Source organism: Petromyzon marinus, chromosome 30 (genome assembly GCF_048934315.1).
Source record: "Petromyzon marinus isolate PM22_M1 ecotype Great Lakes invasive population chromosome 30, UKy_Petmar_22M1.pri1.0, whole genome shotgun sequence".
Taxonomy (NCBI): domain Eukaryota; kingdom Metazoa; phylum Chordata; class Hyperoartia; order Petromyzontiformes; family Petromyzontidae; genus Petromyzon; species Petromyzon marinus.
In genome coordinates, this window is record NC_133696.1 from 1,183,433 (window position 1) to 1,209,667 (window position 26,235).

Here is a 26,235-nt window from a genome sequence, read left to right on the forward strand (position 1 = left end):
CCGCAGGTCCGCACCCTGCGCCGTGCAAACTCGCAATGTCGCAAGCAACCGGACGCGGGTGAAAGGAAATCAAGAACACGATCGACCGTTAATCCCACGAAAAATAAAAAAAAATCCCAAATGCACGGACTGATAAGCCCACAACAAGCAATGTGCCAATTGGGATGTAGCGTCGAGTACAGGTGTGGTCAGATAAAAGGCGTTGTGGGTGGTACGGCATCGTGGGAATACCCACAATGCGCTGGAAGCTCCGCGGAGAACACGAAATGCTCGTGCAGCAGCAGCAGCACAACCTCGCCACAGGACCAAACTTGACCGAGGCAGCCACGCAAGGACCAGCCGCCATCGGCGCCACCCTCAGGGCCTCTGCAACACGCCGGGCGCGTCACGCGCGTCGCTACGAGCACTGCTGGAGACGTGGCGGTCACAGACGCGGCGACCTCGCGGCCCACATGAGCAAAAGGGCTGAGGATGTCCCAGTCCCCCCCCCGCCCCCCCGTCGGTGAGTATGGGACGTTCACTCGTAAGGCTAAAGCTTTGGAGAGAATGGTGGGGGGGGATTGGTGGGGGGGGATTGGTGGGGGGGGGATTGGTGGGAGGGGATTGGTGGGAGGGGGATTGGTGGGAGGGGATTGGTGGGAGGGGATTGGTGGGGGGGATTGGTGGGGGGGGGATTGGTGGGGGTATTTGGTGGGGGGGGATTGGTGGGGGGGGATTGGTGGGGTGGGATTGGTGGGGGGGGATTGGTGGGGGGGGGATTGGTGGGGGGGGATTGGTGGGGGGGGATTGGAGGGGGGGGGGGAAGACAAGACGGAGGCTGAGCGGTTCATGGCGAGATCCCCTCCACCCCCCTTCCTCCCCTTGGCTGCCCGAGCGAGGTTTGCGCACTGTGCGCTACTGCGACTCTGTGGCATGGAAGGGATGGCGCTTCCGTCGGGATGCAGGCGTCGTCCTCGTCCTCGTCGTCATCCTCGTCATCGTCGTCGTCGCTGTGCGGGGCAGTGCATGCACGACAGATACAGCGCCGGAGACACAAAAGCTGCAGCCGTGGGATCTGCGACGGCATCGGTATTTTCCGTTTCTATGCATGCAGTACAATATATAATTACATGGTTTAAGAGGCTCTTCAGATCGATAACTTTATTGCAGGTATAAAGAAGAAGTTTCAAAAGAGTAAAGCTCGGGTTAAACCAATAGAGGAAACATCACATCCTGAGGTTGAAAGGTGGAACGTTCAGCGGCGAGACCCTAGGATGTGGCACAGAAGGCCGAGAACGAATAATAAGTCAAGTTTCAGGAAGGAAGCAAAAGGAATACAACGAAGGATTCACCCACTCACTCGCGAGCTCAAAGTAAATTCCTCCTCAGGCCGGCTCACGCACGCCCGTGACGATGTCACGTCCCGCAAGTACACGGCCAGGTGCACACGTGCTCCCAAAGTGAGCGTGCAGCATTTCAGAACCCAGTCGACTGCTTGGACTCCCTCTCTCTCTCTCTCCCGAACCCTCTCGAACGCTCCCTCTTTCTCCGTCTCTCTCGCGCCGATCTGAGATCCCCGTGGCGCGAGTCCCTTTCAGAGCCCGACACCAAACCCGCACCAGAGAATGCCGGCAGCGTTTTCCAGTTTCGAGAGACGCGCGTCCATAAAATGCGACGTAGGAACGCTCGTTTGCCGCACGACAACACACATCGTAGACAAAAATGGGAAAATAATTTAACGTTTTAAAACAAAACTAAACCGACATTTCGAACGACGACAGTATATTTTGCTGTATTGTTAATCATTGCTTGTAAGGGTGCGGAGGGCGGTCGCGTTGTGGATGTCTGCGGTGTCGCCGACATCGGCAACGTTGCTACCGGTGTGCCGAACCGCAGCAGGGAGGACAAACTTCGCCAGATCCCCCTGTAGCCTCGCGCATCCACCCCCCCCAAATAAATTCGCTTTTTCCAAAACATCGAGCCCTTTGCTTTTGCAAAAGGTCAGGTCGGTGTGGATCTGCCGGTGTGGATCTGCCGGTGTGGATCTGCCGGTGTGGATCTGCCGGTGTGGATCTGCCGGTGTGGATCTGCCGGTGTGGATCTGCTGGTGTGGATCTGCCGGTGTGGATCTGCCGGTGTGGATCTGCCGGTGTGGATCTGCCGGTGTGGATCTGCCGGTGTGGATCTGCTGGTGTGGATCTGCCGGTGTGGATCTGTCGGTGTGGACCTGCCGGTGTGGATCTGTCGGTGTGGTTCTGCCGGTGTGGTTCTGCCGGTGTGGATCTGCCGGTGTGGATCTGCCGGTGTGGATCTGCCAGTGTGGATCTGCCAGCGGTTCCCCTTACAGTCCCAACCCCTCCCCCACTGCTCCGAGTTATTATCGGTCTTGTCGCGCATTTATTTAATTATGTTATTATTGTTGTTGTTATAGTTTTTGAGTGCGGGCGAAGTTGGACCGGGGGGGGGGGAGGGGCTTATTGGTCGTGCTCCTCTCCCTCCTCGTCGCTGTCGCGCATGGTGACGCCCGCCAGGCCCCCTCCCTCGTTGACGCTCGCCGTCGCCTCCTCCACGATCAGACGGTTGCGCACCGTCTCGTACGTCTTGCTGTTCAGCGTCACGTCCAGCACGCCCTGCAGCCGGAAGTCGCGGAACATTTTCTGGAAAAGGGAAGAAGAAAAGAGAGGACACTCGTCGTCAGGGCCGTCCGTGGCGGGAGGTGTGGGCCAGGTCGACTCCTCCACTACAAATTTCACTCTCTAACCACTGCCACCTGCCTGGACACCGTACCAGGGTCCTGGGCAAGAGAGGGAATTCGGCCTCCTGCCCCATGTCCCCTCCTCCCCCTCTTCATAGCCCCAGCCGACTGTGGGTTCAGGTGCCGTCGCACCGCCTGCACACTTGCCAGCCACGACGTTCCGTCACCGCCGTGGACGTCATCGTCGCCGTCATCGTCGTCATCGTCGTCGCCGTCATCATCGTCGTCGTCGTGTCGTCATCATCATCGTCGTCGTGTCGTCATCATCGTCATCGTCGTCGCCGTCATCGTCGTCGCCGTCATCATCGTCGTCGCCGTCATCGTCGTCGCCGTCATCATCGTCGTCGTCGTGTCATCGTCGTCATCATCATCGTCATCGTCGCCGTCATCGTCGTCATCGTTGTCGCCGTCATCATTGTCGTCGTCGTGTCGTCATCGTCGCCGTCGTCATCGTCGTCGCCGTCATCGTCGTCGCCGTAATCGTCATCGTCGTCGCCGTCATCATCGTCGTCGTCGTGTCATCGTCGTCATCATCATCGTCGCCGTCATCGTCGTCATCATTGTCGCCGTCATCATCGTCGTCGTCGTCGTCGTGTCGTCATCATCGTCATCATCGTCGTCATCATCGTCGTCATCGTCGCCGTCGTCGTCATCGTCATCAACGTCGTCATAATTGTCACGGTCGTCATCATCGTCGTCATCGCCGTCGTCATCACCTTGACGATGCGGATGAGCGTCTTGAGCTGGAAGACGTGCAGCTGCAGATCCACACGGTCCGTGAGCCACGTGCAGGTCGTGGCCATTGCCGCCGTGTACCATTGCTGGCACGACGAGGGGGAAGAGAAAGAGGAGGGGGAGCAGGAGGAGCAGGACACACGGGAGGTGGAGCACGAGACACGGGAGACAATGGGAAAGGAGAGAAGGCTGCGATGAGGGGGGTGAGGGGAAGGGTGTAGGCGGTGGGGTGGGAGGTGGTGGCAGCGGGGCGAGCGAGGGACGTCTCGGGAGCGCAGGTGGAGACGTCGGCGAGGGCGTGCGTGCGAGGGCGTGCGTGCGAGGGCGTGCGTGCGAGGGCGTGCGTGCGAGGGCGTGCGTGCGAGGGCGTGCGTGCGATTCCAGCGTGAGGGTGGCGTGGGGAGGAGGGATGTGGCAAGGCAGGAGGCACGGCAACACAGAGGCGGTGCCGTGGGTGTCATGCCAAAGAGATGAGTCGAGAGCCACTGAAGCAGGGCCCTATGGGGGTGTCGTTGTGAACGGTGCGAAGGGTGACTGATGGATCCCTCAAAACTGAACGTTTTTGGTCGCAAAAGCCTACAAGGTGTTAAACTAAATTTTTTTAGAGCGGAGAGAGGTAAAAAAAAAACATGGAGGTGATGTTATCGAACACAGCGACGACATTGTATCCTGAAATACATTCCGCTCAAGTATCCGGACGAGATACACAAGATGAAGAATTTAAAATCGGTGGGCGAGTCCAATTCTATCGGCCATAGAGGCATCGTCCACGATCACGTGACGATAACGAGGCAGCGGTTTGAGCTGGTTCCAGAGTCCCCGAGCGCTCGCAGGTACACGCGCTTGGTGGTCAGCGTGCCGATGTTCACCGCACGAGTCGCATGCCCCCCACGCTCCTCCGAGCGACAGCGTGGCCGCGTCGCGCATCCTAGCGAGATGCGATCATTCGAAGGGGTTCGCCACGCACCTCCTCCCAGGCTTCCTGTTTCAACGGGGTTTAGCAAATGGGCTGTTGAAAATCACTCAAGGTTCGGGGTGTGTTTGGCTTAGCGGTTCACCTTAAATAGATAAATATTATAAATGTTTCCGAAATTATCTACATGGAGTTCAAAGGACTGTCCAATGTTGAGGCCTTAATGATAGACGATAATTCAACGTGACCCCTGTGTTATGTAGGGCGCGTTACATGATAGCGACAATGTCAAGAATGCCATTACTAATATATGATGTAATGTGTGTTTACGTCTGTTTTAATTAGAGTCATTAATTTATTCACATTCTGAAGAGACAGACCTAAAATAATTAAGTTACACTGGAATTTGGTAATAAATTTAATTACAATACTCGTAAAAAAACCAGAAGTAATAAGAATGGATTATTATTACAATATTTTGTTGATATCAAAACGTTGTTGTAATTATATTTCATTAAAATAACGTTAATTTTCGGCTAGATGTGTTTTTGTTCCAGCCATTTGCTCACATCACCACTTCGAGAAAATTTTACTAATTTCCCACCACAAATTATGATAACAACAAAAAATCCACTTCAACAAAAAAAAAACTAAACGTTCACGTTATTACACACATAACAAAAAATAATCCCATTAACGAATCCCCAAAATCCAACACAACCCCACAAACGTATTTTTTCCCATTGCTTGCGCATTTTCCCGGGCACCGTTGCGACGAGCGCTGCCGCCGCCCAATCGCTTCGACGCAGCGGCAGCGCCGCGCACAACCCTCGCTCGCCAGGAACACGGCCGGTGGTAACCACCACGCACGCACAACCCTCGCTCGCCAGGAACACGGCGGTGGTAACCACCACGCACGCACAACCCTCGCTCGCCGGGAACACGGCGGTGGTAACCACCGTGCACGCACAACCCTCGCTCGCCGGGAACACGGCGGTGGTAACCACCGTGCACGCACAACCCTCGCTCGCCGGGAACACGGCCGGTGGTAACCACCACGCACGCACAACCCTCGCTCGCCAGGAACACGGCGGTGGTAACCACCACGCACGCACAACCCTCGCTCGCCGGGAACACGGCCGGTGGTAACCACCACGCACGCACAACCCTCGCTCGCCGGCACGGCCGGTGCTGCGCGCCGCGAGTCCCCGCACGGCCGCGCAAGGCGGTCGTAGCGAGTGGCGGGGAGAGCACCAGGAGCACGAGGCGGGAGCTCGTCACGCACTCCCTTGGGGCCGTGACGGCGACACGAGGAGGAGGAGGAGGAGGGTAACGGAGGGGGGGGGGGGAGGAGGTTGGCGTCGCGTGGCGCCTCTCCCTCCTCGGGGTTAAAGAGGCTCGGCGGCTGACGGTGCCGTCGACATATTGCCGGCCCAGCTGTGCCGCCGCACCGCGCGAAAGCCTCCCGCTGAGCCCGCAGCTGCCGCTCCGCTCCGCGCGCTCGCGCGCCACAACAACGGCAGCCGCCACCACCGGCGTCACCATCGTCGCCGCGACACTCCGTGGCTCGGCGTGCGAGGTGGGGAATGGGAGAGCCCCAACGGCGGTGAGCGGCAACAACCGCCACCTCCCCCCCGCCCCACGCGACATAAGACGCCGCTCGAGGGACGACGGCGGCGGCTACGGTTGTGTTCCCGCGGTTTATATTTTTATTTTTAATACCTAGCTCTTCTCTCCCCGCCCCGACGCAAATGGTACCCAGCCGAGGCAGCGGGGCGTCCGCACACTTGGCCCCAATGCTGATGCAATACTTCGTTTAAGGTTAAAAGTGATGGCGTTTTGAAAGCGTGGATGTGTGTGTGGGTTTTGTTGCTGCTGGCAGCACGTGAATCTGGATCGGACTGATCGGGCAGAGGTTTAACTCTCCACGGCTCGGTGGGAATGTCGCTCCTCTTAAGGCCAATAAATAAAAACCACCCCGCCAGCTACCCACGGCACCTGGGTCTAGTTTCTCTAACCCCCTCCCTGCCCTATTCACGAGACTCTAAGCCACCACCACAAATGGCATCGCCTTACAGCCGTATAAGTAATTCATACATAATTCGTGGTATTTCCTACGTGAAACGGCGATTGTTTTCATCCAGATTTTTCCTCTCTGAGTGAAAATGTGAACGCAGCCAAATGCAATAAGCACATAAATGTATGCACGTAAATATATTGACATTAGCGGTGGAACGCTTCACCCTCTCCTTTCGATTTTTAGAAGGGCCGCGCAGACCCACAATGATGCACACGAGTTCAAAGAAATCGATTCAAGCAAATCGATGCATGCGTCGTGAGCACAAGAATTAATGCAATCTGATGAACCAAGATGATGAACCAAACACACATACGAACACACCAACCGCGATTCGCCACTAAGTGGCGGTGACGTCACCACGACGCTTGTGCCAGACACACACACACACACGCAATTATATTTCTGACCGCCCAAATTTCATGTACACCACATCGTGTTATCCCTCATCATGGGCAGTACAATATTTTGAGAAGGGATTACGAACGTTACCCAAGCGTGTACCTACTCCAGAATGTTTCTGTTGTAATTGAATTGTTAATTATATAATTGCTTTTGCTTTCTGCACAAATACATTTATTCCTGTGGCATGAAGCATGACCACTACTCCTGATAACTGAAGTTATAATTTAAAACCCTTTGTTCAGTCCACTCATGGATGAAGGCCTCGTCACGGCTGGGAAATGGTAGGAGGCCCGGGACCAGGTGAGATGTCACTCTCCATCAATGGGCATCGGACACAGGTCATCGGGTTCAGAGCACTATACCAGCATTCCCAAACACGTCCCGGCTTTTCCGGTGGGTACAAAATTATTCGGCACGTGTCGTGACGGATCCTGCGAGATCCGACTACGTGCGTCTAGAGCTCGCTGAGCTGCATTGGCTTCCGGTTGCCGAACGAATACATCATCGGGTCCCGCTCACGACACACAAAGTGCTTGCTGCAAATGAACCACAATATCTCGCTGATCTCGTCAAGGCGCATAAACCAGCACGTAAACTCCGGTGGTCATCCTCGCAGCAGCGGCTTTTGGCTAGCCGGCGAACATTGCATCGCACGCTTTCGAATGCACTTCTGCGGCCGGCTGGAACGCTCTTCCTTCCGATATTGGGAAGCCATTGGAGCTATGCATGTTCAAATCTACATTGAAAACTAATTTCATCAGAACTGTTTTTTGTCTTTAGTTTGTTGTCCTTCCCCCCCCCCCCCCACACCTCCGATTAGTACGGTTGGCTACGTACGGTGTGAAATATGTCCAATGTACGTACATAAGTACAGCACGGCACGTGCGCGCGGCCCCTGCAAGGTGAGCAGTGAAGCAGACGTCAATGTGAGCAGCAGCGGCGGTGGCGGCAGCGATAAGCACGCGGGCGGCCTGCTCTGGGGAGGCGTCGCACAGTAAGTGCCCCGCAGCACAACCGGGTTTCGCCCCCAGCACTTCGCAGAACTGCCAAGTATCCGCGGTGCTCGTGCGAGGTAACTGTAATCGCCAGGAGCAATGGAAAGCCGTGCACAGTGTGATTGTCCTTCAGCCAGAATTGTCTTGTTTGGGTGGGGGGGCGGCCAATGAGAAGTCTGCTCGGAGTTGATACGGTCATCACAGCACACCCCTGTGAAGATTCCATGGATTGCAGATTGACGATTCTGATTTGGCTTTTTAAATATATAAATACAAATTTCGCCTCGTATTTTCGCCTCGTTTGTACAGATGCTTGCCCCATTTTATCCTAAATGTCATCATTGGCCACGGTAAATCCACTGCTGGATGAAGACCTCCTCCCAAAGCCACCTCCCATGATCCTGCGTAGCGGTGACTACCGTACACCCGCACACGAGCCGATTTAGCCGCTCCATCTCTTTCCATGCACGACCTTATTGATGCCATTCTACTAAATGCAATGTTAGCCAATCGTACTCGAGTATGCCTGCATGGATCTAAGTAATCTATTCCCAGGCGCATCATATGACATATCGTGAGCATAAGAATTGGATTTCAATAATTGAACTGTTCCATACCTAATAACAGTGGCTCAAAATCTGTGAAACCTGAAATATCTGGTGCGGAGATATCGCACCAGATTATTTTTTTTCGTCTTCCTTTTGTATGCGAGTTTGAGAAACCTTTTGTGAACTGGCCTTGATACTGACACGCTGGGTGAGTATTTGATTTGCAGGAAGGACGATGACTCTGAATTCCACAAAGTGCTCATTGTATTTGCCATCTCTCAGAAAAAAAAAGAAAAATATAATCACGTTCCTTTATTTAGCCATAAAAAGCCTCAGCGAGTCTCAAGACTCTTTGTCACCGGGGCGTTTGACCAATCCCGGTGAGGAGTGTTTTGGCTTGTGGGAAGAAAGCAGATGAACTAGAGAAAAGCCACGCATAACCAGGGGAAGACACTTTAAATGTCTGCACGGATAAATTAATTCCACTACTGTGGTGCTATCTCATTCGTGGAGCAGATAATGTGAACAATCGTTCAATCGGTGGTGCAAGAAGAACATTTGGGACGTATGATCTCCTGGGATTACTTGACAAGACACATTGTGATAGCTACCTCAAGATGGCCGTCAAAATCAAAGATGGCCACCACCAAAAATGGTCATCTTGGAAAAATTGTGGCCATCATTGATTTTTAGGTGGTTAACTTTTTATATGGAACGCTTGTATCACAATGCAAACCATTCCCGTGAAAAAAACATGCACTTATCTGCCCCACTATCTGGCCACCTTGCTGCCCAAGCCTATAGCATCTGACATTCCCAGACAGTCTGTCCCCTAAAGCCTACAGCACCTGGCATTCCCAGGCAGTCTGTCACCTTAAACCTACAGCACCTGGCATTTCCAGACAGTCTGTCACCTTAAACCTATAACACCTGGCATTCCCAGGCAGTCTGTCACATTAAGCCTATAACACCTGGCATTCCCAGACAGTCTGTTACATTAAGCCTATAACACCTGACATTCCCAGGCAGTCTGTCACCTTAAACCTATAACACCTGGCATTCCCAGACAGTCTGTCACCTTAAACCTATAACACCTGGCATTACCAGGCAGTATGTCACCTTAAACCTATAGCACCTGGCATTCCTAGGCAGTCTGTCACCTTAAACCTATAACACCTGGCATTCCCAGACAGTCTGTTACATTAAGCCTATAACACCTGGCATTCCCAGGCAGTCTGTCACCTTAAACCTATAACACCTGGCATTCCCAGGCAGTATGTCACCTTACACCTATAGCACCTGGCATTCCTAGGCAGTCTGTCACCTTAAACCTATAACACCTGGCATTCCCAGACAGTCTGTCACCTTAAACCTATAACACCTGGCATTCCTAGGCAGTCTGTCACCTTAAACCTATAACACCTGGCATTCCCAGACAGTCTGTCACCTTAAGCCTATAACACCTGGTATTCCCAGACAGTCTGTCACCTTAAACCTATAACACCTGGCATTCCCAGGCAGTCTGCTACATTAAGCCTATAGCACCTGGCATTCCCAGACAGTCTGTCACCTTACGCCTACAGCACCGGGCATTCACAGACAGTCTGTCACCTTAAGCCTATAACACCTGGTATTCCCAGACAGTCTGTCACCTTAAACCTACAGCACCTGGCAATTCCCAGACAGTCTGTCACCTTAAACCTACAGCACCTGGCAATTCCCAGACAGTCTGTCACCTTAAACCTACAGCACCTGGCAATTCCCAGACAGTCTGTCACCTTAAGCCTATGACACCTGGTATTCCCAGACAGTCTGTCACCTTAAACCTATAACACCTGGCATTCCCAGACAGTCTGTCACCTTAAACCTATAACACCTGGCATTCCGAGACAGTCTGTCACCTTAAGCCTATAGCACCTGGTATTCCCAGGCAGTTTGTCACCTTAAACCTATAACACCTGGCATTCCCAGACAGTCTGTCACCTTAAACCTATAACACCTGGCATTCCCAGACAGTCTGTCACCTTAAACCTACAGCACCTGGTATTCCCAGGTAGTCTGTCACCTTAAACCTATAACACCTGGCATTCCCAGACAGTCTGTCACCTTAAGCCTATAGCACCTGGCATTCCCAGACAGTCTGTCACCTTAAGCCTATAGCACCTGGCATTCCCAGACAGTCTGTCACCTTAAACCTATAGCACCTGCCATTCCCAGACAGTCTGTCACCTTAAGCCTATAACACCTGGCATTCCCAGACAGTCTGTCACCTTAAACCTATAACACCTGGCATTCCCAGGTAGTCTGTCACCTTAAGCCTACAGCACCTGGCATTCCCAGACAGTCTGTCATCTTAAGCCTATAGCACCTGGCATTCCCAGACAGTCTGTCACCTTAAACCTATAGCACTGGCATTCCCAGGTAGTCTGTCACCTTAAGCCTACAGCACCTGGCATTCCCAGGTAGTCTGTCACCTTAAACCTACCGCACCTGGCATTCCCAGACAGTCTGTCACCTTAAACCTACAGCACCTGGCATTCCCAGACAGTCTGTCACCTTAAACCTATAACACCTGGCATTCCCAGACAGTCTGTCACCTTAAACCTATAACACCTGGCATTCCCAGGTAGTCTGTCACCTTAAACCTACAGCACCTGGTATTCCCAGACAGTCTGTCACATTAAACCTATAGCACCTGGCATTCCCAGACAGTCTGTCACCTTAAACCTACAGCACCTGGCATTCCCAGACAGTCTGTCACCTTAAACCTATAACACCTGGCAGTCACAGGTGGTCTGTCACCTTAAACCTATAACACCTGGTATTCCCAGGTAGTCTGTCACCTTAAGCCTACAGCACCTGGCATTCCCAGACAGTCTGTCACCTTAAACCTATAACACCTGGCATTCCCAGGTGGTCTGTCACCTTAAACCTATAACACCTGGTATTCCCAGGTAGTCTGTCACCTTAAGCCTACAGCACCTGGCATTCCCAGGTAGTCTGTCACCTTAAACCTACAGCACCTGGCATTCCCAGACAGTCTGTCACCTTAAACCTATAACACCTGGCATTCCCAGACAGTCTGTCACCTTAAACCTATAACACCTGGCATTCCCAGACAGTCTGTCACCTTAAACCTATAACACCTGGCATTCCCAGACAGTCTGTCACCTTAAACCTATAACACCTGGCATTCCCAGACAGTCTGTCACCTTAAGCCTACAGCACCTGGCATTCCCAGACAGTCTGTCACCTTAAACCTATAACACCTGCCAATTCCCAGACAGTCTGTCACCTTAAGCCTACAGCACCTGGCATTCCCAGACAGTCTGTCACCTTAAACCTATAGCACCTGGCATTCCCAGACAGTCTGTCACCTTAAACCTATAACACCTGGCATTCCCAGACAGTCTGTCACCTTAAACCTATAGCACCTGGCATTCCCAGGTAGTCTGTCACCTTAAACCTATAACACCTGGCATTCCCAGACAGTCTGTCACCTTAAACCTATAACACCTGGCATTCCCAGACAGTCTGTCACCTTAAACCTATAACACCTGGCATTCCCAGACAGTCTGTCACCTTAAACCTATAACACCTGGCATTCCCAGACAGTCTGTCACCTTAAACCTATAACACCTGGCATTCCCAGACAGTCTGTCACCTTAAACCTATAGCACCTGGCATTCCCAGACAGTCTGTCACCTTAAACCTATAGCACCTGGCATTCCCAGGTAGTCTGTCACCTTAAACCTATAACACCTGGCATTCCCAGACAGTCTGTCACCTTAAACCTATAACACCTGGCATTCCCAGACAGTCTGTCACCTTAAGCCTACAGCACCAGGCATTCCCAGACAGTCTGTCACCTTAAACCTATAGCACCTGGCATTCCCAGACAGTCTGTCACCTTAAACCTATAACACCTGGCATTCCCAGACAGTCTGTCACCTTAAACCTATAGCACCTGGCATTCCCAGGTAGTCTGTCACCTTAAACCTATAACACCTGGCATTCCCAGACAGTCTGTCACCTTAAACCTATAACACCTGGCATTCCCAGACAGTCTGTCACCTTAAACCTACAGCACCTGGCATTCCCAGACAGTCTGTCATCTTAAACCTGGCATTCCCAGACAGTCTGTCATCTTAAACCTGGCATTCCCAGACAGTCTGTCACCTTAAACCTACAGCACCTGGCATTCCCAGGTAGTCTGTCACCTTAAGCCTACAGCACCTGGCATTCCCAGACAGTCTGTCACCTTAAGCCTATAGCACCTGGCATTCCCAGGTAGTCTGTCACCTTAAACCTACAGCACCTGGCATTCCGACATAATGGTGCGGTCAGTGCCTCGATGGGGAATTGTTAACAGCCTATATAGATAATAAAAAAACATTGTACATATATATTTTTTATTAATTGTATTTTTAATAAAAAAAATCACTTTATAAGTGTAGGTTTCATACATAATAGGGGTTTTAATGTCAGCGAGAGGAAGGGAACATCTTGATTAGGCCAATCACCCAAAATAACCGTCTCGTCTTTCCTCACGGTGACATCAAACTCAACAGGATATTTACGTGTTTAAAATAACATTAACAAAAGTATGTCATTCCCAGTTATTTATTGTCATAGTAACCAGTAGGGAAGCATTGCCTGCTTCCTATGGGCGTTAGCAGCACACTCGTCAAAACAGAGCCCAAAGTACCTACAAACGAAAGGCGAATTAAAGCCTGATATGGTGTCTGGATTCAGTTCTCTTCAAAACCCACAGGTGCCAACTTTCGTTTGGCTAAGTTTAAAAATGAAATATGACGTTTCACCCCCGCCTGAGTTTTGTGAAGGGAAGTGTAAACAACGTGAATTTCCACGTTCTTCCCTTCACGAGCAGAACCTCGGCGAGAGCAGAAACGTCAGCGTTCTATCCCATCCCGGATGAAACGAGTCGCCATCATCTACCCCGTGTCAGACAATGACGGGGGAGGGGGGGGTCTTGAGAGGAGAGCACCACGGAGTGCGTGGCCACGTCGCCGGCCACACCGTTTCTGTACTTCTTCTTCTTACACTTCTGAAGGCCGCAGTGCGATCGACGTGTTTGTTAACAGCGCCTGCGCAACCTCACGTGCTCCGGCGCCATTTTAGCCGGCGCGCCAAACGCGAACTGCAACGCGCTCGCCGCTACTTCCATCCGCCGGCGCGCCGCGCATCCCAAGTGCTTTGGCGCCGCGCGTGTGCGCGTGAGCAAAACGAAAAACCTTTTGCGTTTAATCTCAAACGAGCCAAAGCCTCGTTTTTATTTTCCGGCGCAATCAAGCGCCCCCGAGTGATTACACCGAAAAGGCACATCCCCTACGAACACGTATAAATGATCGCCATCTGGGAATAATAATAAAAAACCGTCGCTGAAAAGAAGCAAAATTTTCCGCGTGGTATAAACGACTTGTGGGAAAACGTCAGCGGGGGGCTTTGCGGGGCACGTTCTGCGCCGTGACATCTCAGGCCTGCTTCGCCGCGCACGAGTAATGTCTTTAAATAATGCTAATTATAGAGGTGTGTTGATTTGATAAGCAATCCCGTGGGTACGGTCTCCTCCCCTTCAATCGCGGTGCTCAACAATCATCGACTCCCTCCCCCTCCTCTCTCTCACCCTCGCGCAAGCGAAAAACGAGCAGACAAATTCACAATTGGCTGGTCACTTCCACGCATCGCTGGGGCAAACGCGTTCCGGTTGCGGGGAATCCGAGCCCTCGCTGCGAATGAAAGGAAAACAAAAAGAGGGTGGGCGAAATACAAAAAAAAGAAGAGAGAGAGAGACGTGGATAGGGAGGGAGCTGTGGTGGGGGTGATGGAGGCGACGCGGGTGGGGGGTGGGGAAGGCGAAATTAATGGGAAAAAATTGGCCGGGGCGGCAGCTGCCACGGCCAGCCCCGAACACGCCGGCAGGGCCACCGCCACCACCGCCGCCACCGCCACTAATGAGGCGCGGGCAGCAGCGACAATGCCGAGGCCGGCGGCGGCGGCGGGGCAAGAGGGCGGCGAGAGCGCCGCTGGCCGGGGCAGCGGCCCCCCCCCCCCCCGCTCTGTAATTACAATGCCGGGGGTGGGGTGGGGGGGGGGCTGGTTAAGCAGGGGGATTACGCACGAGAGGTGGGAAATTAACCAATCAGCCCCGGACGAAACAATTAGGAGGGTAGAGCGCACGCACGGGCGAGCGAGCGGAGGGTTGGTTGGGGGGGGGGCAAAGCCCGAAATGCGTCCAGCCGTGTGGGAGGCAGGCTCGGAGGAGCAGGAGGAGGAGGAGGATGGGGGGGGAGAAGGGCGTGAAAGCTACATCGCGCGGCTTGCTGTGCAGTTTATAAAAGCTTCGGCTAGGAGGCTTAATTCCGGGGCTGAATAGGGCCTCTCTGAATGGTGGGTGTGTTTGTGGGGGGGGGTGCTGACGGGGGTGGTGGTGGTGGGGGATTATGTTGGATGCAAAGAGCCGAAGAAAAGGGCTGGCTCACAACAGCCCGTCTGATCGTTGAGTGGAAAAAGACTTGGCAGATGTTTAAGTCGAGGCCAAGCTGAGTCTCGGCCCAGAATTAAACTGATGAAGGACCAGAGGCAGCATATTGAGAGCATGTTTAAAGCCCGCATGTTTAAAGCCCGTATGTCACGTTAGTGCGTGGACCGCGAGGCCTTAAAAAAGGCAAAATGTGCAAGAGCGTTTAGCACGGCGGGCGCTATTAAAACGAAAGCTGCCGAAAATGTATTTAGAGACGTCGGGTGAAAGAGGAGACAACACGTCTAGAGAAGCACTGAACTGTGAGCTATTGCGGGTGGCTATGATGATGGACACGTGATGGACAAGAGTGTCTTGCATTTTTTTTCAGTACCACAAGTGTCATTTACTTTTCAAAATACGACATGAATACAACAGGGTTGGTTGAGGATGTGTTTCTTTTTTCACCACGAATGGAAATGTAGCCGGCATGCGATTGTGCTTGGCACGTGGAAACAACAAGCTTCCAAGCCACGAAGACAAGTGTTCTTAGAGAGCACCTATGAACGCCGGCACGGCACAGGAGGGGTGGTTGACCAGCACCACGTCCGGCCGCCTTTGTTTCCCCAGCAGTGATGCTTACACACCACACCAGTTACTAATTTCAGGCTAAGTCGATCTAGGGGAGGCCCAGCACCAGTTCAGATAGGCGTCACGAGTTTTGAACGCGAGTGGGAAACAAAATCATATTTGCCAGGTTCGTAGCGCAGTGAACGAACCGCTCCCCACACTATAGACCACACACACAATCCTCTTGTACAATCCTCTTGTACCTGTGCAACACCAATAAAATAGCCATAAGAGTGGCCTCGTTATTCCAAGTAGAACCCTTTCCTTGAACCGAGCTCACCATCGGCACTGCATCACATGTCCCACCCTGAATATATTCTTGGCGCTTTAGATCCAACGATTTGGCTCCCGATGCAGTGCGCGTGTACGCACTCACATTTTGGTTGCTTTTTGTTGCTGCTGCTCGCTTCAACAATGCAACTTCCAATGCGCGTCGTGCTCAATTAAAACCACCGCTCGCGTTACTTGACGGCACACACGCCCTCTCAATGTGCAAGCACTTCACGTGAGAAATAAAAAAAAAGCTAACCGGGACAATCAAGCGCACGGCGGCGCCTCTAAACGCCAAAGTGGGAAAGTGACGCGAACGTGAAATTCGAAAATCTCAACGTCGTGCACGGAGAACCTCGAAAAACATGCCGAGGGCGAGAGCCGAAACAACAACAACAACACACACAGCTCGGTGCGCTGCGACGTTCCCGCCGTATTACTTCGCTCACTGGGGGGGGGGGGGGGGCAGGGGGGGTGCCGTCGCGCGCCGCATTCACCGAAACAAAATGCCCCCCCATTCATCGCTGGCACAGTGGGGTCCGGTGATTTCCGTGTAATCGGGGTCCAGGGGACCCGCCACCCTTAACCCCGTCCCCTACGTTTCTCCGGCTAGAGATGCATTGAAGATGGATCAGCATCCTTGAAAGCCCCCTTTTCCTCTTAATTTTTGCAGCCGTTTGGGATGTGAACAACGCCCGAGGAAATAATGGACGGACGAGGTGGCCGACTCGCGCGCGCCCTTTGCAATGAAATAATCCCGGCGTGCGGGTTTTGAATAGATTTTCGACATTTGCTCAAACCGACTGATCATCATCAGCACCACCACCGTCGTCGTCGTCGTCGTCAATGTCAAACGTATGGCCTCAAATCGACCCTTCACGTGATAATTGCAAATGTAAACCATTACAGCCTTGACTCATGGTCGTCTCGCCGTCGAGACGAAGCGTAACGACGGTCGGTCTTGCCGGCGTAGCGTTTCGCCCACACGGCGGCGCGACCGTGGCTCGGCTTCCCTCGCCGTGCGGGCTCTTCGCGGGCCGTTCCCGCGTTGCTCTGGGACCCCTGACTCACTCCGATTCCCTTACTCTCATTTGTCGGGCGTGCGAACTCTGTCCCGGGGCTCAGACTTCATCCTTGGCCTTTGCAATGTGACGACGTTCAAGGAAACCGCGGGTCCCTTCCATTACACAAATTTTGCGCCAGGTTTCTAGTAACAGCTGACAAAACTAAAATAATTCTGTGAATGTTATACAAACCTCTCCCCCCCCCCGTCCTCTTCCCTCGCCCAATGTAAAGCTGCTTCAGATTTTGTAATGAGATTCCCAATGGGATGATGCTGACAATCACACAGCCCACCCCATATCCGTGTAATCCCTTCAAGGACATTGTGCAAATTGAAGTTAAATGAAAGTACTACATTTACTAAACGACAGCAGGGCTAGTTTTAAAAGGAACAGAATGCTGCATTGTGGGTACGGCCACGACGTGCAAGCGTTAAGCAAAGCGTTCGTGAAAAAAAATTGGCGTGACATTGAACGTGTCATTTCTTTTTTTTACTTTTTAGCTCTCTATAACGGTAAAAAACACACTACACAAAGTATCCATCTAAAAAAATACGTTAAAATATGCTCGAAACAAATCCGATTCATTTATTTGTTTGCGTACATCAAAAGGTACACAATTATAACTGTGATCCATTGTATTCAAAAAGTCATCCTTCATTTTGTATCGACAAATGTAAAAAAAATAAGGCCTCTGATTAATTCTTGCTGAACACACCCAACCTCATGAGGCCGTGGAAGCTTCGGCTTCTGGCCTGGTGATTGCTCATGCGGGACACTGCGTGGAACACGAGGCGGTCGTACACTTTGGCTGTGCGATTCGGCGAGAAGCCGCAGCAAACGGAATCCTGGACCGATCTGTGGGGAATACTGAATATCATCATCCGCTCGTACTCCCGTTTGCTCCCACATGACCAAACGCGCATCGATGGAATTTGCCAAACATCCGAAAGTAGGACTCCCCTGAAATACAATATTACAGCTCACCGATGCGTCTCTGCTCTAAAGCACAAGCGCAGTCCGTTTTGTCAACCCACTGCAGGATGAGAAGCTCCCTCGTTCCCCATGCTTCACCGCACTGGTCACTGTGGGATAGCGATTGCGGGGAGCGTAAACGCTGGAGAGTAGAAGCAATGGATTTTGCCGCACTGGCCCCTTTGCTGACAGCATGGCCCCGGAGTAGCCGACGGCACCTGTTCTACGCAAAGTGATTGCCCATCCGCCCAATATCCAGGCTCACCTCCCGCTTAGCTTCCGAGCTCCGGCGAGATTGGGACGCGTTGCGGGTGATTTGGTCGCAGGCTCGTCTGAATAAGTAAAGGGAATTGTAACATAATGGTTACCGCGAGGGCAGCACTCTGCCCTGCGCTAACAGCATATCGCCGTCGATGCGGCTGCAAAGTGGAGCGCTGCGAGCGGAGGGTTGATGGTAATAAAGGACAACAACCCGCCTAGAACTGTGAGCAACGCCGCTAGAAGCTTTAGGGTTTTTTTTATTTACTACTTCTCCCCCATAATCTAATCTCACGGGAGAGAGACACGGGAAGCTGGGGACTCCTGCTGATGGATGAAAATTAGAATGCGTTGTCTCGTGGATTTTCCGATTCTGGTTCATTATCGTAGTTTTGTGTTTTGGCCACAGAATGCATAAACAAACAGGTGACAGTACAGAAGCTCCTGTGAGCTCACACTCCTACAGGAGGGATCTTTTTTTCCACCTGACAGCATGCACACCAGCTGCTTTCTGCATCCAGACAGCTGCGTCTACTGCTACTCATCAATTTAACTAGTGCCTGCATTTTTGGCAGTAGCAGCAGCATGGCATACAGGTTGTTTATGTTACCTAGTTTTGTGCACTGCATACACACATATGTACATGTACGTGTATATGAATAGTGAAACGGTTAACGTGCTGCGCTAGGAACCTGGCAACCTGAATTCGATTCCCGTTCACGGTCAACACCAGTGACGATTATCCGAACCGGTCCTGGGCCTCCCCTAGATCGACTCGGCCTCAAATGAGTACCTGGTGTAGTGTGTAAATATCGCCACTGGGGAGACAAAGGCGGCCGGGTGTGGTGCTGGCCACCCACCCCCTCGTGTGCCGCACGTAGGTACTGTCTAACAACACGCGCCCCAACAGTCTGTTAAGGCTACTCGAGGGTTCTTCTTTCAATGCATGCATGCTACTTGTTATGACTATACAAAACACGAGAGCAACAGGTCGATTTTTGCAGGAAATCGTATCGACTCATAAGATTTCACTCTCCATGATTCCCACAGGAGATGTAATTCTTCGACGGGCGATTCCCACGGTAAAAATCTCGAATCGTTGAAATGCGATTCAATGGGGATTCTGCCATGGAGGCTTCTGTTGAACTGAATGGGATCCCATTACGATTCTAACGAGAGTATAGCTTACTGGATAACCTTTACCAATGCTTATAATAAAAAAAATACCAGTATGACTGCAATGCTACGCACCTCCGATGAGTATGGTTGACTACGTACGGTGCGAAAGAAGTTCAACAAATATACGTACATCATTGTCAGCGGTAGCGCAAAGTGTAAACGTGCTGCCCCCTAGCAGAGGTCACAGTTAGCGCTGTGACATCCGCAGGGATCTCGGAGGTGGCTCTGTGATATCTGCAGGGAGTATCGGAGTGTGCGCACCAATGCGCCACGCACACACGCACGCACAGACACACACACACAGACACACACAGACAGACACACACACACAGACAGACACACACAGACACACACACAGACACACAGACAGACACACACACAAACACACAGACAGACACACACAGACACAGACACACAGACAGACACACACAGACACACACACAGACAAACAGACAGACACACACACAAACACACAGACAGACACACACAGACACACACATACAGACAGACACACACAGACAGACACACAGACACACACAGACAGACACACACAGACACAGACAGACAGACACACACAAACACACAGACACACACACACAGACACACACACAGACAGACACACACACACAAACACACAGACACACACAGACACACACACACAGACACACACACACAGTCAGACAGACACACACACACAAACACACAGACAGACACACACAGACACACACATACAGACAGACACACACAGACAGACACACAGACACACACACAGACAGACACAGACAGACACACAGACAGACACACACAGACAGACACACAGACAGACACACACAGACAGACACACACAGACAGACACACACAGACAGACACACACACAGACACACACATACAGACAGACACACACAGACAGACACACAGACACACACACAGACAGACACAGACAGACACACAGACACACACATACAGACAGACACACACAGACAGACACACACAGACAGACACACACAGACAGACACACACACAGACAAAGACAGTGGGGAGCGGTAGAGTAGCGGTTAGCACGCTGCGCTATGAACCTGGCGACCCAGGTTCGATTCCCGCTCACGGCCAACACCAGTGACGATTAATTGAACCGGTCCCGGGCCTCTCCTAGGTCGACTCAGCCTCAAATGAGTACCTGGTGTGGTGTGTAAACATTGCCACTAGGGAGACAAAGGCGGTCGGGCGTGGTGCTGGCCACCCACCCCCTCGTGTACCGTTCCGGCCTTCATAGGTGCTCGCTAACAGCACTTGCCCCTACAGTCTGTTAAGGCTATACGGGGGATCTTTGTGTGTCAGACACACACACACAGAGAGGCGCGACGCAGCAACACATGTCTATTGGTAGCCTCGAGGACTGACGCGGGCAACCGGCGGCACGGCGACATCGCAGTAAAGGATCGTCGTCTCACGCGCGGATAGGAAACGCAGTTTGTTTAGAGATCCCTTTAGCTCCCTGGTGGGAAGCCAGAATACAGCTTTCAACAAAAACGTCTTCTCCAGCTCACGGCTTTCGTACGGCGATGAAACGATGCAGAAGCGTGCTTAAGGCACTTCATTAGGAAGATTGGGGGGCTTCAAGCCCTAATGAGTGGCCGCAGACTTGCAATTAGCTCGACGAGCTGTTAATGTGTAAAGCTTTAGCAAAGTGTAGAGGTTGGAAGGAAACTGTGAAATTAATTTGCTTCATTATGGACAGGAAATAATCTATGTGTCTAGAATATATATTTATATACACACACGCGCGCACGCATCCTTACGAGGCCCGTTATTTTGATAAAGGTTCTACTTTGTGATGCTAGTCAAATTTATTTCGAGGGGAATTTTGCACGTGCTAAGAAACTGACGAAGCGGGAGAATCGTCGTGCATACGGAGTGAATAACTCTAAAATCCGGACGGATAGATCGGTAACCTACTTTGTGTACTGCCGCCCCACAGCCACCGAGGCTGCGAGTCTCACGAGCGTCAAGATCCTATAGCGCGATCCACCAACCCCCACACCGAGCAAGTTAGCCGGTTTGGTTTTCGACGGAACAACTTTAATACAAAAAAACGAACGTTTATTTTACGAGCGTTATTTTACTGGTCATGAAACGCGCCTATTAATTTTTTGGGTCGTTCTGTCAGGCCGCGTGCCCCGTGCTCCACAATGTCTAACGCCACGCACTGTGGCGTCATCGCGTGCGCCCACCAGCACAGCCCATCGTCAGAACAATCACGAGACGGCGATGGCCGACCCCAGGCCAGGTCCTCCACAACGACCGGAGCGGCCAGGGCCACAGGCCCGACGGCAGCAGTGACGCGCGTTTTAAATCAGCCGGCTGATGCGCCTTGCGCGGATAAGTTTCTTCCCCGAAAAAATACTCCGGTACAATCAATCCCGTAAATATGTACACGTTCAATCCATACAGCCAATGTTTACTTACAGAGTGCAAACGTGCAGTGAATTAGACAACCCAGGTCAGGGGAATGAGCTGCATCCAACACATTGTTCCACTCTCTAATGGACGCCTTCCTTTGTACAATTTGGGGAACAATGTAGGTACGGGGGCGATGCCATGTTACGGCGCTTTCGAAATTCCCACTGATTTTATTATGATTCTCCAGCAGGTTCGATTGTTTGCATAAATTCACGTAGGTTCAGGTCACGTGACATTGCCGTATGGTAATTTTAAGGCCAAATTTCGACGCGAATCGATCGATACCCTAATTTGAAAGCGGCGATGATAATCTAAGCAAGTGAAGCGGACGCTGTGGGGTGAACCACGCACAGCCGAGTGCGGAGGGTGGGGAGTTTCTTTGCACCGTCCATCGTCTCTCGCCGGCGATCAGCAGGGTGACAGCGAGAGGGCCGAGGCGGTGGCCTCGGTTTGGAACGCCGTGGACGTGGCCGCGCAGAGCCGCCTGCGGCTGGCGGCTCGCTGCGTCGAGCTACCCTCGGCCGCGCCGCGCGTGGCGCCATCTCCGCGGACGGCGCTCTCGCCGGGTCGCGGGCAAACTCGCGGGGGAACCAAAAAGTGAACGACCCGTGTGGGATGCGGAAGGGTCACCGCGGCTCCAGATGCAAGCGAGGTCACCGTCCGTGGCGGCGGACTTGCACGGCGGACGACGGCGGGGTCTCGATGGCGGACGTACATAGAGAGGCTGTTCGATATCGAGGATCGCGCTCGCTCGCGAGACAAAACGCAACGCGCGCGGGCACAGGGCAAAGTCACATTGCGGGGCAGCAGGAGGCGTGCAGGAGGACTGAAGCTGTGAGATGGTGGAGCTGAAGTCGACAGAGCAGAGGGGCTACAGACGTCGACATGAAGAACAATCGCCGTCCAGTCTAAACGAAACTATTTTTATATTCTTAGTTTTTTCGGTAAAGTCACGTTGAAGAGAAACAACAAAATAATAAAATATATATAAACCAATAAAATTGAAACTATTTTTCTTTTACCAGGCAAGGCCCACTGAGCTATGCAGCGCTTGTTAAGAAGCGACCTGGCCACACGTGACAGCTCAACGAAGTGGCTTATCGTATGGAAATTTATAGCAGCCAAATGCTGTAAACTAATGTTGATTATAAATGTGGAGGGAAAAACCGGAGGACCTGGAGAAAAATCCTCACGACCACGGGGAGAAGATGCAAACTCCAAATGTACAGCAGGCATCCGGCTCGGGATTGAACCGACGACCTACCGTATACCACGCGAGGTAGTTAACATCTTGCCACTGTGGCGCCCCAACGTTCTAGAGACAAGTCATGGGGTTATGGTTGCTAGATGTGAATTAGAATAGAAGTGTTAGCAATGAAGGAAACTGAGAATGACCCAAAGTATGAAAATTATCTATGAATATCATTTAGTTTCAGACTATGCTTTAAAAGCATGTTGTTTTAATTCATGATGAATTGCTCAAGTAAATGAGTAAACTGTCACATTTTAAGAACTAGAAGTAGTAAAAATCCTGTCCTATTATTCCAAAGAGTAACCCGTTATATGTTAAAATTGTATTTGTCACGAATCAAACTGGCTACTTTATAAGTTAAATACGATGACCAATTTATAAAGACACATCCTAATTTGTATTTCACTCTGGACAAACGTTGGGATATCTCAAAATACATAATCGAACCTATGGTATTTTATTTATACACACAGGGAGGAGTGGTGGGACAATGGTTAGCATTAAACCCTGCAACCCAAGTTTGATTACCGGCCAGTGCTAACGGCAGTGGCGAGCGATATCTGCAGATTCTCTCGAGACTCTCATCACTGACATGCACTGACCAGCATGGTCAAACACTACACGCCACTCTGTGACCAACACAGAGTGGCGTGTAGGGTCGCAACCTATTCCACAGACCAAACCCACATATATTTCTCGGTCAGTCTTAAGTCTATCAAAACTGTGCCCGTTTACTGCGATACATTTCAACACAATATTGGAACCAGATCTCAGTAGAAAGGAATTCTTGCCACCCGGACACAGAAGCCAATTCCCTGACAGAAGTCAATTCCAGACGGGTGGTAACCCCAATGGTGAGGCCTAGTATATTGATAAATGGCTGCAAATGATTATTAATACGCAGAAAGGTGATCACATGATTGAATGGTGCTGCTCATCTTCAGCAGTGATAGTCATGCTATGATGAGAAAAATAAGCCAGACGATAACGATGGTAAATGGCATCTTCAGTTTACTGCACTTGACTGGGGGTGTAAAAAAATGAGTGTCTAAAGCATTTTCAGAACTCATTTTTCCCCATTAAAACGTAAAAGACTAGGGGCTAAGTTTAGCCTCGGCCTGGTCACCAGGGACCCTACAAACAAAATAATAATTATAATAATAAGACAAATTGTAGCATTTACAAAAATTCCACCTCACACAACTTTAGAGAGAGACAATTGACGAATGCGCTGCAATCCTGACATGGAACAAGCCCCTCTGTATAGACTATAATCACCCGAATGTGGCTTACGACACTCAATAATACGCTGTTACTCCAAGGATCAGTATTACATTAAATAACCCATATGAGCGGTAATCTCAGCTTTATAACTTAAAACACAATAGTGACATTATTACGCCAAGATTAGCCGCGAATTATTCAATAAACAACTCCCTCCCACACCCCCCCCTTCGTCCACGATAAACAAATAAAACAGCCGTCTTAGCGATGCAACTTAACAAGAGAAAGAGCGAAGAGAGGTAGAGGTGGGAGCGAGCGACGTGAGACCTGGGGCTCGAGGCGGAGGCGCGCATGAGAGAGACGCGGTAAGCCAAGAGGTTGTGAATTGGAAGCGCGGGAAGGAGGTCGCTAGCGGTGGCGCTAAGTCGAGGCGCAGCTCTCGAAACGTGACTCATCCCTGGGCACGGCCCACGCCTTTGTCTCACCGCGCCGCGTGGGGTTTCCGAGTTGGTGGCGATGCGGGGGTGGCGGGGGTAGTGGGGCGGTGGGGGTTTGCTACTTACATCAAACAACCTTTCTATGTACATCTCCTCATTGACCTTGTCGCGCAGAATGTCCTGGTTCTGGCGCACGAACGTGATGTACGAGTCGGAGAGGTCCATGCCCGGCTTCTGTGGGCAGCAGTCGCACGCCGGTCAGCGGCGGCGGTGGCGGAGGTGACGGTGGTGGCGATGGTGGTGGCGATGGTGGCGGAGGTGGTGGTGGTGGTGGCAGTATGTTGTGGTTGGTGGTTGTGGTGGGAGTTGGTGCTCAGCACAGGTAGCGGCAGCAGTGGCAGCGCTAGAATACGGTGAGCACAGTACAGTTTGCTCCGTGCTAGAATGCCACACGCATTCACGTAAATACCTGGCCACAATTAAACGGTTTCCAGGCACAAACCAAAACTAACATTTTGAGAATGATCCAGAGTTAAATTACAAAATAATTACTTTTAAGCCCCTGAAATGATATATATATAGGCTCTTATCTCGTTAAGCAAAGCACATTGAATATTAATGATAGGGTTGCTTTATATTCATGAAATGTTATGTTCAGCACAAGTGTGTGGCGTGTGCGAGTCATCATCATTATTATCATCATCGTTATCACATCGAGGTGCGTGTATGAGTGCATTTTAACACAATGACGATTTTTAGCTATTTACGTTCAGACACGTCGGCCTTACTTACTGGAACATCCACATATTTGGAGGCAGCCTTCATCTTCACGGACGGAGTGCGGGCAGGGAAGGAGAGAACAGTTTGTTGTTAATCGGCGCGGCGCGGCGCGGGGCACGGCACCGCACGGCCGACACTGCCAAGGTGCTCCTCGTGGGCACCGCGGTGCCGCACGGGCACCGGGGCAGCACCGGGGCAGCACCGGGGCAGCGCCGGGGCAGCGCCGGGGCAGCACCGGGGCAGCGCCGCGTTGCGCCGACCTTCGGCAGTGCCACGGCGCTCGTCGTGCGGTGTAAAGAGCCACGGTTATCGTTTTTTTTCCGTTGCGCAAAACATCGCCGTAAAGCGATCGTCATTGCTCAATTTACTTTTTCGAAAAATATCCCATTTTGTTTTAAAGTGATTTGATTACCTTTCTTATACTTTCCACTCCTAAGAATATTAATTACTGCAGTCACGAAAGCTTTAAATAAAAATGTGTTTTCTATTGTTTGGTATAACCTTCTTACCCACCCCTGCTTGACATCTGTGAAAAAGAGCTTTGTAGCTCATTGGATTCCTCCACTATAAATATTCAGATTCTTCTGAAATATTCTATTTCCGGACAAAATACAGTATGGTGTGTAGGAAATGGCATATTCACCGATCGCTAGCTGTAATTCGTTAAAGTAGCTCCCTGCAAAATGTTTTTCGAAGGAATAGACTGAATGGCGATGAAACGCAGCCAGCCCTTTTCGCAGTTTGTAGAATGATTTGACTTGCTTGGTGCATAACCGACAGCGTGTGCATCATAAGCGCTATGGACCACAATCACTAGAAAG

General features: G+C 51.4%; 1 protein-coding gene across 19 annotated transcripts in view; it reads right to left on the reverse strand.

Moving 5' to 3' along the window:
• Positions 1–1,125: 1,125 nt before the first annotated feature.
• Positions 1,126–26,235, reverse strand: part of LOC116947431 (calcium-dependent secretion activator 1) — a 428,622-nt gene continuing 403,512 nt past the window's right edge. For 18 of the 19 annotated variants that reach the window (XM_032963159.2, XM_076070599.1, XM_032963137.2 and 15 more), the window contains 4 exons: positions 25,427–25,459; positions 24,761–24,868; positions 3,451–3,555; positions 1,126–2,636 (listed from right to left, as the gene is read on the reverse strand). In XM_032963159.2, the coding sequence (XP_032819050.1) occupies positions 2,454–2,636; positions 3,451–3,555; positions 24,761–24,868; positions 25,427–25,459 (429 nt within the window). In that variant the 3' untranslated portion in view covers positions 1,126–2,453. The remainder of the gene's footprint in view (positions 2,637–3,450; positions 3,556–24,760; positions 24,869–25,426; positions 25,460–26,235) is intronic. The other variant, XM_032963139.2, reaches the window with a different exon arrangement.